We start from the raw sequence: 10,539 nt of genomic DNA on the forward strand, positions 1-10,539 counted from the left end.
GAACTGTCCTGGAGGGAAGGTGAGGGTGTGGGAGATTTCTTAGGGCCTCCAGAAAGACTTCAGGAGGGAACGTAATAGGCCAGAGAATGGGAAGGTAGGGCATTGCCTCTAGGGCTCTCGTCAAGGTGTCTCCTTCCTGGATTAAATCTTTCTTTCTTTTTAGGTCCCTTTTCCTAAGGGGCCCCCAGGATTCTCCAAGAGGACAATGGATTCTGGCGCTCGACCGGCTGGTAGCTGCTGTAGCAGCCCTGCAGGGCTCTCACGGGAGTACAAATTAGTGATGCTGGGTGCTGGTGGTGTAGGGAAAAGTGGTGAGTATTTTCATTTTTCAAGAAGGAAGGATGAAAAGTACTTAAGACAAATGATCTGCACCCAGACCAAATGGGAGATGGGTTCTTATGCAGTGTTGGCATTTCTTTCTTTCTGTGGGTTACTTCTGTGTGAATTTTACCTTTCATTTCTTGTTTTGAAGCCATGACCATGCAGTTCATCAGTCACCGATTTCCAGAAGATCATGACCCCACTATTGGTAAGTCAGGTTATCACTTAGGTTTCCAAAATGGTGTTTAACTCTGTTCTGAGGATTTTTTTTAGCATGTAATTAATTTAAGAGTATCATAGCATGGTAAACAAATATTTTTTCTGACAACTTGATGTGTACATAAGCCACCTTTAGGTTTTTATTGAACACTAATAGGACACTTGATTGTCATATTTTTATGATTGACATATTGCCACATTAAAGGAAAAGTTTAAAGACCACTTAAGTCTCTTGCTGTCACTTCTCTAAGGATCTGACTTGAGACTGACTCTGTAAGTATGAGTCAGCTGGTTTGAACTTCCACAAAAGGAAGCAGAAAAACAAGTAGAGCCAGCCTGCTGAACTCTCTTAACCCAGACATGCAGAGCCTAGATTTCTTCCATACCAAACTCTCATTTACTTCTTTGTACCTAAGTTTACTATATATTAATGTCTTATGTCCTTTACAATCTTTAGCGCTTTATTGTTGGCAGATCACTATTGGAGTAAAAAGCATTTTTGGCCATATTTTATCAATTCTCTGTAAAGACTTAAGATCATTGCTGTCATTTCTGAACCATAAGTGATATTGGTTTGGAGAGGTGTTCGGTTCAGAAAAGATCAATCAGAACTCCCCTTTTAGTGGCAAGCAGCGAGTTTCCCCACAAGGCAGAGATGTTTAGTTATATCAAAAGGGCAGGTTTATTATAAAAAAGGAAGGGAAGTAAAGGATGCTTACACTGACACAAGAGGGCAGAGAGAGCTGCTTCTGCAAGGGACAGGTTTGTTAGCTGGTTACAGGCGGGCAGCCTTGGGAGGAGAGGCTCTGCTGCTTTGCAAGGGAGAAGGTTGGTGAAGAGAAACACCTGCAGAGTCGCACACAGGAGAACTGCTGAATCTTGTCAGCAGAGATTTACAGATAGTCTTCACTTTGGGAGGGGCTCGTCCCTTTGTGGAATTGTTAACTGCTGTTAAGTTAATTATTTCCAGGGTTGACTCCTGAGGATTTTTTTCTATATTTAGTTTGACTTAGGTAGATTCTTTTACAATGGCCCTCAATCTCCTTAGCCCTGCCTCAGGTCTGCGCTTCCAAATACTTTACTTTTCTATAGTTTGTTTGACTATGTTAATCATTTCCACCCCCACCTCCAGCTTCTGGCCTTTTGTGAGCCAGTTTTGGTCTTGTGATGCTTCCTTCCCAAATTTTCTACTCTTAGCCTTCATCAATAAGCAAACAGGTTTGAGTCTAAAGGATTATCTTCCTGGAGTGTATATGCCATGGCTATTTTGAAAATGGAGCAGGCCTCCTGCAAGGGATCTAAGTAGCCTCTAGCAGCTAAGAGTGGCTCCCAGATAAAAGTCAGTATAGAGGGCCTCCCCGGTGGCGCAGTGGTTGAGCGCTGGGTTTAGAAGCTGCCTGCAGCCTCTGCAGCGCTGGTCGATCCCTGGCTGCTCCCCGGCCACCAGAGGAGGGTCCCACATGGCGCACAGACCTCTCCTGCCGCCCGCTGCTCCCCTCAGCAGCGTACTTCAGTCCTTCTGCCTGCTCTGCTCCCCGCTCTGGCTCTGGTGAATTCTCTCACCCTCCTGCGCTTCTGACTGTACCCAGTGCTTGTATAAATAAAATAAATAAAATCTTAAAAAAAAGAAAAACAAAAACCCCAGGAAAAAAAAAGTCAGTATAGAAGCAGGAATCTCAGTCTTACAACCACAAGAAAAGAAATTCAGCCAACAACCTAAAGGAGTTTGAAAGGTAATGATTTCCCAGAGCCTCCAGAAAAGAGACCAGCCTGATCAATGCCTTAATTTTGGCCTTATGACACCCCAAAAAGAAAATCTATGACCGTTGAGCTCTCCTAGTTTCTTACCTATTAAATGCTACCTATTAAGCTAAAAAAAAAAATAAAATACAGGGTTATCTTCCAGTATAAAAGAATGGAAGAGAGCAAAGAAGTGCTACCATTCTACTGGAATTTTTAGGATTTGACCCTGGGTCTAGGAGAATTTCCATTGAGTGAGGGTCTGCTGCTCTGTTTTCCACAAAGCCAGTGAGTATTCTGTGTTAACCCAGGTTTGTACTGGTCATTTTTATTTACTTCTTTTTAATATTTGTTTATGCATACAAGAACCGGGGCACAGGCCAGCAGTGGGGTGTGGGGGGCGGTGAGAGGATTCACCAGAGACAGAGTGGGGAACAGACCAGGCGGATTGACTGAAATACACTGCTGAGGGGAGCAGCAGGCGAGCAGGAGAGGTCTGCTGCGCTATGTGGGTAGCTCCCTGGCCAGCTGGGGATTAAACTTGTGCAGCAGAGGCTACAGACAACCTCACATGCTGTGCTCAACCCCTTGCGCCATGGACTGGTCGTTTTTATACAGTAGGGATTTCTGTGGATTGAAGAAAAATCAAAACAATCTTGTTTTTTCTCCTATATCAAATTTAGAACATTTTTCTGGGATTCAAACTATGATGGGAATTCTAGGAATAAAGTCAATTTAGGAGGCCTCCCTGGTGGCACAGGGATTTAAGTCTCAGCACTGACAAGCTATCACCAGCCACTGTGGCATGAGTTCTGTTAGGGGAAAGGATGTCCTGACCAAACTCCATACAGGCTTTGTGGACTCCACCCCCACTCCATCAAGACACTGGGAGCTACAAATCCTATGATCACCAAAGGGAAGGTTGCGAGGACCTGAGGGTGGAGTTAAGCAACTATGTTCTCTGTTTGAATCTTTAACTGGCCATGTGGCCGGGGTTCTCTTTCTCTGCCACATGATGTACTGGGTTTATTGCCAGCTTGGCGGGTCATTGGGATTCCAGGTCAGTGGAACGGGTAGTAGGACGTATTTATGAACTTATGTCCCCCTTTTTCTCCCTGAGTTATTCATTTCCCTTGTAAATAAACCTTTTATCAACCTTTTGTGTGTGTCTGCAGTGCTGCACCTTCCCCTGCAGTGACCTTTAGGGCTAACCGGCCCTAGGTCCGGCTGGGCAACCAGCGCGCAGGGGAAGAACAGCAAAACCCTACATACCTGCTGCACCTCCCACCGCAGTAATCTTTAGGAATGGCTTTCACCACGGTCCCTAGATCCGGCTGGGCAACCAGCGCGGGGGGGGGGGGGGGGGGGGGCAGCCTGAAGCAGAGAAAGTGCAGCGGAAGTTCCCTGAAAAGGCAGAAGCTTATCAAAAGACAACGACCACCAAGAACCACTACAAGAATGCTAAAAATCTTATCCCGTCTTCCTAGAACTACAAACTTTAATCCCTTATCTGTCTTTCTAAACTTCCTCCTTTTTTCTATAATGGTCATTGCTTGTTATGTAGATCACCTCCCTGATAGTGATAGACTGAGCCAGTGAGCAAGCTAATTTCTTTGATATTCATTCCTGTGCTTTTAGAAAACATATATATACTAGTCACAAACTTAAAGAAAATTACACTCAGATTTTCACTCTTGAAGTGTGTCTGTGTGTCATTTCTTTCGCCGACTCCCTGACCACCCTGCACGCTTCTCTCAACCCTGAGGTGGCCTCATCGTCTACTGCTGTGCTGGTCTGCGGCACTGCAGTTTAGCATTAATAAGTCCCCTTTAAGCGTGTGGGTGAGGCCCACAGTCAGGCAACCCGTTTTATATCAGGGTTGCTCTGTAACAGTTCGATCCCTGCCAGGTAGCTAACCCACATGGCATTGCAGACCTGTCTTACCTGCTGTTCCCCTCAGCAGTATGTTTCAGTAGATTAGCCTTCTCTGCTCCCCACTCTGTCTCTGGTGAATCCTTTCACACACACCCCACCTCTGGCCTATAACCCAGTTCTTGTATGCAAAAGTAAATAAAAATAGATCTTTTTTAAATATCATTTAGTGCTCAGGTAATTTAGCGCTCCTGAAATATCTTTTTTTTTTTTTTTAAAGATTTGTTTCTTTATGCATAAAGAACTGGGGTGTAGACAGAGGTTGGGGAGCAGTGAAAGGATTCACCAGAGAGAGTGGGGAACAGAACAGGTAGACTGGCTGAAATACATTGCTGAGAGGAGTAGCGGGCAAGACAGGAGAGGTCTGCTGCGCCACGTGGGTTGCTCCCTGGAGGACTAGGGATCAAATTCATGCCACAGTAGCTGGTGATAGAGCTGCATCTTTAATCCATGTGCCGCCAATGAGGCCTTGTTTTCCTTTCTTTAAAGTAAAGCCCATATGGGCCTCCCCGGTGGCGCAGCGGTTGAGCGCTGGGTTGCGAAGCTGCCCGCAGCCTCTGCAGCGCTGGTTCGATCCCCGGCTGCTCCCCGGCCACCAGAGGAGGGTCCCACATGGCGCGCAGACCTCTCCTGCCGCCCGCTGCTCCCCTCAGCAGTGTACTTCGGTCCCTCTGCCTGCTCTGCTCCCCGCTCTGGCTCTGGTGAATTCTCTCACCCTCCCGCGCTTCTGACTGTACCCAGTGCATGTATAAACAAACAAACAAATAAAACATGCCTCTATAAAAGAAAAAAAATTAATAAAAAAAATAAATAAAGTAAAGCCCATAAACTTCTGCCCTGAAAGAGGTTTTGTAATCAACTTTTCCCCAGTTAGTCAGCTTCTTTCCCAACAGTATTATTTGATTAAACAGCAGATATTTATGTCTCTTGAGTTCCTATTAAGTGCCAAGCACTGTGATAGGCCCACTGGGTGCAAAATGATACAGTATCTGCTCTCACTGAATTTATAATTTAATGCATTCTGTCTCAAACTTTGATTGCTAACTCTAAGGAAAAAAACTTTATATTGTAATCAGTAAACATATAAATATGAGTGTATATGTGTATACATGTATTTATCTTTATATAATTGAAATGCATGAAACCATACTTAGTACCTGTGGTTGTGCTCTGGTGTTTTCTCTTTAAGTTTCTGCTTAATTGTTTTAATGCTGTTTTCAGCCCACTAAGTTCTTTACAATTCACTAATTCTAGTGGTTCATCAGTTGTAGTTTGAGAAAAATTAATTTAGTGGACTCTTGAGAAAGAGGCAGAAGCAGGTTTTCAAGAAAAAATGTTAAAAGGAAATATATCAGGATGTAAGCAACACTTGTTTGAATGATGGTAATGAGTGGGTTTTTTCCTCTTTCTTTTTAGCTTTCCTGTATTCTGCAAGGTTACTATAATAATATGTATAGAGAAATTTGCTTTCATAAAGGAGAAGTTATGACAATATGGATTATTTAGAAAATAGAAAAAATTGAACCACTCCCCCCCCCCCCATAAAATGAGGAGGCTCTATATAACATATGGTAAAGTATGTAAGGCTTTTGGCCCAGCAATCTTTGGTTTTATCCCTGATTAGTTCATTAACTATGTGATATGGGGAACACATTTTAGCTTTTTTTTTTTTTTAAAAAAAAGATTTATTGGGCCTCCCTGGTGGCGCAACAGGTTGAGTGCCTTTGAACCTGTCCACAGCCTCTGCAGTGCGGGTTCTGTTCCCAGCTGGCCAGGGAGAAACCCACATGGCGCGGCAGACCTCTCCTGCCCTACCTGCTGCTCCCCTCAGCAGTGTCTTTGGTCCGTCTGCCTGTTCTATTCCCCACTCTGTCTCTGATGAATAGAATACTTTCACCCTCCCGCGTCTCTGACTGTGCCCCGGTTCTTGTATAAATAAATAAATCTTTTTTTATTTTTTTAAATTTATTTATTTATACAAGAACTGGGGCACATTATTTATACAAGAACTGGGGCACAGTCAGAGACGCGGGAGGGTGAAAGTATTCTATTCATCAGAGACAGAGTGGGAAACAGAACAGGCAGACTGATGAAATACACTGCTGAGGGAGCAGCGGGTGAGACAGGAGAGCTTTGCTTTGCCATGTGGGATTCTCACCGGCTGTCCAGGATCGAACCCGCGCTGCAGAGGCTGCGGACAACTTCACAGTACGGTGCTCAACTGCCTGCTCCACCAGGGAGGCCCACATTTTAGCATTTAATATTTTTTTTTAAATGTGTGAGATAGAGATAATACCTCGTTGGGTTATTGTGACTATTAAATAAATATATATAAACTACATAGTATAACTTGGTATAACTTACTAACAATTATTTAATAAGAGGTAAAGCTACTTTTCTGGACTAATATTTTTTTTAAAAAAACTTTTTTTTGGGCCTCCCTGGTGGCATAGCGGTTGAGCACTGGGTTGTGAAGCTGCCCGCAGCCTCTGCAGCGCTGGTTCAACCCCTGGCTGCTCCCTGGCCACCGGAGGAGGGTCCCACATGGCGCACAGACCTCTCCTGCCGCCCGCTTCTCCCCTCAGCAGTGTACTTCAGTCCTTTTGTCTGCTCTCCGCTCCGGCTCTGGTGAATTCTCTCACCCTCCCATGCTTCTGACTGTACCCAGTGCCTGTGTAAATAAATAAATAAATAAATCTTTAAAAAAAAAATAGTACTTTAGAAAAAACAAAAAAAACTTTTTAATCTCAGAATTGTAGATGAAGTCTTTAAAACTTAAACTATGAATAAACTTACGTCATTACTTATGTGTGGGGAAAAAATCTTTAAAGACCCAATTTACATATCTCAATGAATTTTTGCATGTTTTCTGAATAATAATGGGCACTTAAAGAACTTAGGTCTAATGTACTTATTCATAAAATGAATTTTAAAATAAGGTTGGGGGACTCTCCGGTGGCGCAGCGGTTGAGCGCTGGGTTGCGAAGCTGCCCGCAGCCTCTGCAGCGCTGGTTCTGATTCCCGGCTGCTCCCCGGCCACCGGAGGAGGGTCCCACATGGTGCGCAGACCTCTCCTGCCACCCGCTGCTCCCCTCAGCAGTGTCAGTCTGCCTGTCCTGTTCCCCGCTCTGGCTCTGGTGAATTCTCTCACCCTCCCCCGCTTCTGACTGTACCCAGTGCTTGTATAAATAAATAATCTTTAAAAAAAAAAAAGGTTGAATGTTTTTGCATTAGTAAGTTTATATATAGTGCACCTTTCTTCCCTCCTGTAGAAGATGCTTATAAAATCCGGATTCGTATTGATGATGAGCCTGCCAATCTGGACATTTTGGATACAGCTGGACAGGTATTAAATCCCACAATGCTATGAGGAAAGGTCTTTTCATTCTAGTACAAAGGGGAGGGGATGGCGTATGCAGGGAAGATCACTAGTTCATCTCTTTTAATTTTTCATGCACTCTGACTCAGGATAGCAGGTAATCAACCTATCTTTTCTTTAATATAAAACAAATAGCCAATAGGTATGTAATTGTAGATTGCATCAATACATTAACAACCCTTGTTTCCCTCTAGGCAGAGTTTACGGCAATGCGGGATCAGTATATGAGAGCAGGAGAAGGGTTTATCATCTGTTATTCTATCACTGATCGTCGAAGTTTCCATGAAGTTCGGGAGTTTAAGCAACTTATATATCGAGTTAGACGTACTGATGACACACCTGTGGTTCTTGTGGGAAATAAGTCTGACCTAAATCAGCTAAGACAGGTGAGCATAGCATTGAAAATGCTATCTATAACTTGTGTGAGCAGTCATTTTTGGTTTGTTTATACATTTCTTTGCCTGAAAATAAAAATTCAAAAATTAGATTCTCCTTAACCTTGAAAATTTCTCCATATCTACTACTTGGCTATTATATTGTATAAAATCTGGAAGAATTAGTTAATAGGATAAAATCCACCATATAATAATCAGATGACAAATTAAATATACATTAAGTGAAGGATCATGGAATGTTTAGTTTCTAAAACCTCAGAAGCAAACTTAGCTTTGACTTCATGATATACTTTTTTTTTATGTTTTTATTTTATTTTTGTATGGAAGAACTGGGATGTAGGCCAAGCTGCAAGTGGGTGAGAGGATTCACTAGAGACAGTAGGGAGCAGAACAGGTGGATTTCCTGAAATACTCTACTGAGGGGAGCAATGAGCGAGCCAGGAGAGGTCTGCTGCGCCATGTGTGAGTTAGCTCCCTGGCCAAGATCGAACTCAGGCTGTAGAGGTGATAGCGCCAAGACTCAACCCCCAGGCCACCAGGGATGCCCATCATAGTACTTAATCCCTGTTCAAACAGTCTATTCTGGGATTTACATATAAAATGTTCATGTTGAGGTCCTCTCTGGTGGCGCAAGGTGTTAAACAGATGCAGCCTATGAAGCTAGCCGCAACCACTGCAGAATGAGTTTGATCCCCGGCCAGCCAGGGAGCTACCCACATGGTGCAGCAGCCTCTCCTGACTTACCTGTTGCTCCCCTCAGCAGTGTATTTCAGTCAGTCTGCCTGTTCTGTTCCCCACTTTGGTGAATCCTCTCAACCCCCAGCACCTCTGGTCTGTACTAGTTCTTACATGCATAAATAAATAAAAATAAATGTTTATATCTAAAGTGTCTTAAGTGTTTAAAAATAGGAAAAAATATGGTGTATCTCCATAATTGGATTATTGATTTTGGTTCCTTACAGCTTTTCATAGCATAGTTTAAGTATATACATGTCTTTGCCTTATGTTTTGTGTCCTTAAAGTGAAAAGTATGAAGACGACATTAGTTGATATCTATAACTGTTCCTTGTTTCAAAAAGTTATCTTCAAAATATACTAGAAATAGAATAGAATTTGAAAGCTGAGGAAACCTTGGAAGTCTCATAGTACAGCCTCCTCTAACATTATAAAAATCACTGCTCTCTGTTCAAACATCTCCAGAGTTTAACTCTTTTCCTATTAAAGTAGCACCTTTGCTTTTTGGGAACAGTTGTGATTATTTTCCACTATTACCACTAAATTTTTTTATTTTTTATTTTTTATTTATTTATACAAGCACTGGGTACAGTCAGAAGCGCGGGAGGGTGAGAGAATTCACCAGAGCCAGAAGGCAGAGCAGAGCAGGCAGACTGACAAAGTACACTGCTGCGGGGAGCAGCGGGTGGCAGGAGAGGTCTGCGCGCCATGTGGGACCCTCACCCAGTGGCCGGGGATCTAATCGGCACTGCAGAGGCTGTGGGCAGCTTCACAACCCAGCGCTCAACTGCTGCGCCACCGGGGAGGCCCACCACTAAATTTTTTGATGTCTACTTTTTTTAAAGGTCACCAAGGAAGAAGGACTGGCTTTGGCCCGGGAATTCAGCTGCCCCTTTTTTGAGACATCTGCTGCATACCGCTACTACATTGATGATGTATTCCATGCCCTTGTGCGGGAGATACGTAGGAAAGAAAAGGAGGCAGTCCTCGCCATGGAGAAAAAATCTAAACCTAAAAACAGTGTATGGAAGAGGCTGAAATCACCATTCCGGAAGAAGAAAGATTCAGTAACTTGAAGATTTGAAGTGTTTATCTGAACTGCAGTGCTTAGTCAGAGCAGTCCAGTAACCTGCATTAGTGAGCATGGTGCTTGTTCTTTCTCCTGTTATGACCGTTACTGTAAAAAGTAACTGATAAAGGGGACATGCCTACTAGGAGTTTTCAGTTTTCAATGATGTGGTATTTAAAATGTTGTCTCAGCTAATTTTGATTTATTAATCCCATGGAGCACTGTCTGCTTTCAAATTGTCACATTAGGATATGATCTACCAATGTTTTGGGTTCTGTTGCTGATGTTAATCAATGTACATTGTTTATACCCAGGCGAATACGTGTACTATTATGTTTTTTAAGTTCACTAGAAGAATTTTTTGTCATGCTCGACTCCACATTACCTTTCATCTGTAGTTTCCTGTGACAGTCTTAGAGGGGACCTCAGTCTTTTCACTTCGTGCTTCTTGGAGACAGACAAAAATCATATAGGCAGATCACTGTTGAGGAGATCAGTGCTAAAACTTCAGCATATAGCTAGCCAACATTGCAGATTATGGAGTGAAAAAATTTGGGAAATCAGGCCATATGTTTGAAGGAACTTGCTAGAAAAAAATAGAACAGTGTTCTTAGTCTGAACCTGGTTTTTCTGAGACGTGCACATTTGATCCAAATGCACTGGCATTTCTAAGAACAAACAAGCATAGTATATATTGCAGTTTTCTCCTGGAGGTAATTTTACTTTTAATTTCAGGGTTTCACCTTTAT

General features: G+C 43.0%; 1 protein-coding gene across 1 annotated transcript; it reads left to right on the top strand.

Annotated features, from left to right (window-relative positions):
- Positions 1-202: 202 nt before the first annotated feature.
- RIT1 (Ras like without CAAX 1) lies at positions 203-9,797 on the top strand (the record flags this gene model as incomplete). The annotated part of the gene is made up of 5 exons (XM_084244327.1): positions 203-311; positions 473-529; positions 7,485-7,558; positions 7,786-7,977; positions 9,567-9,797. The coding sequence occupies exons 1-5, from the start codon at positions 206-208 to the stop codon at positions 9,795-9,797; spliced, it is 660 nt and encodes a 219-aa protein (XP_084100453.1). The 5' UTR covers positions 203-205.
- Between the last annotated feature and the right edge of the window lie 742 nt (positions 9,798-10,539).

The sequence above is a fragment of the Talpa europaea genome, assembly GCF_964194135.1.
Source record: "Talpa europaea genome assembly, chromosome: 9".
Taxonomy (NCBI): domain Eukaryota; kingdom Metazoa; phylum Chordata; class Mammalia; order Eulipotyphla; family Talpidae; genus Talpa; species Talpa europaea.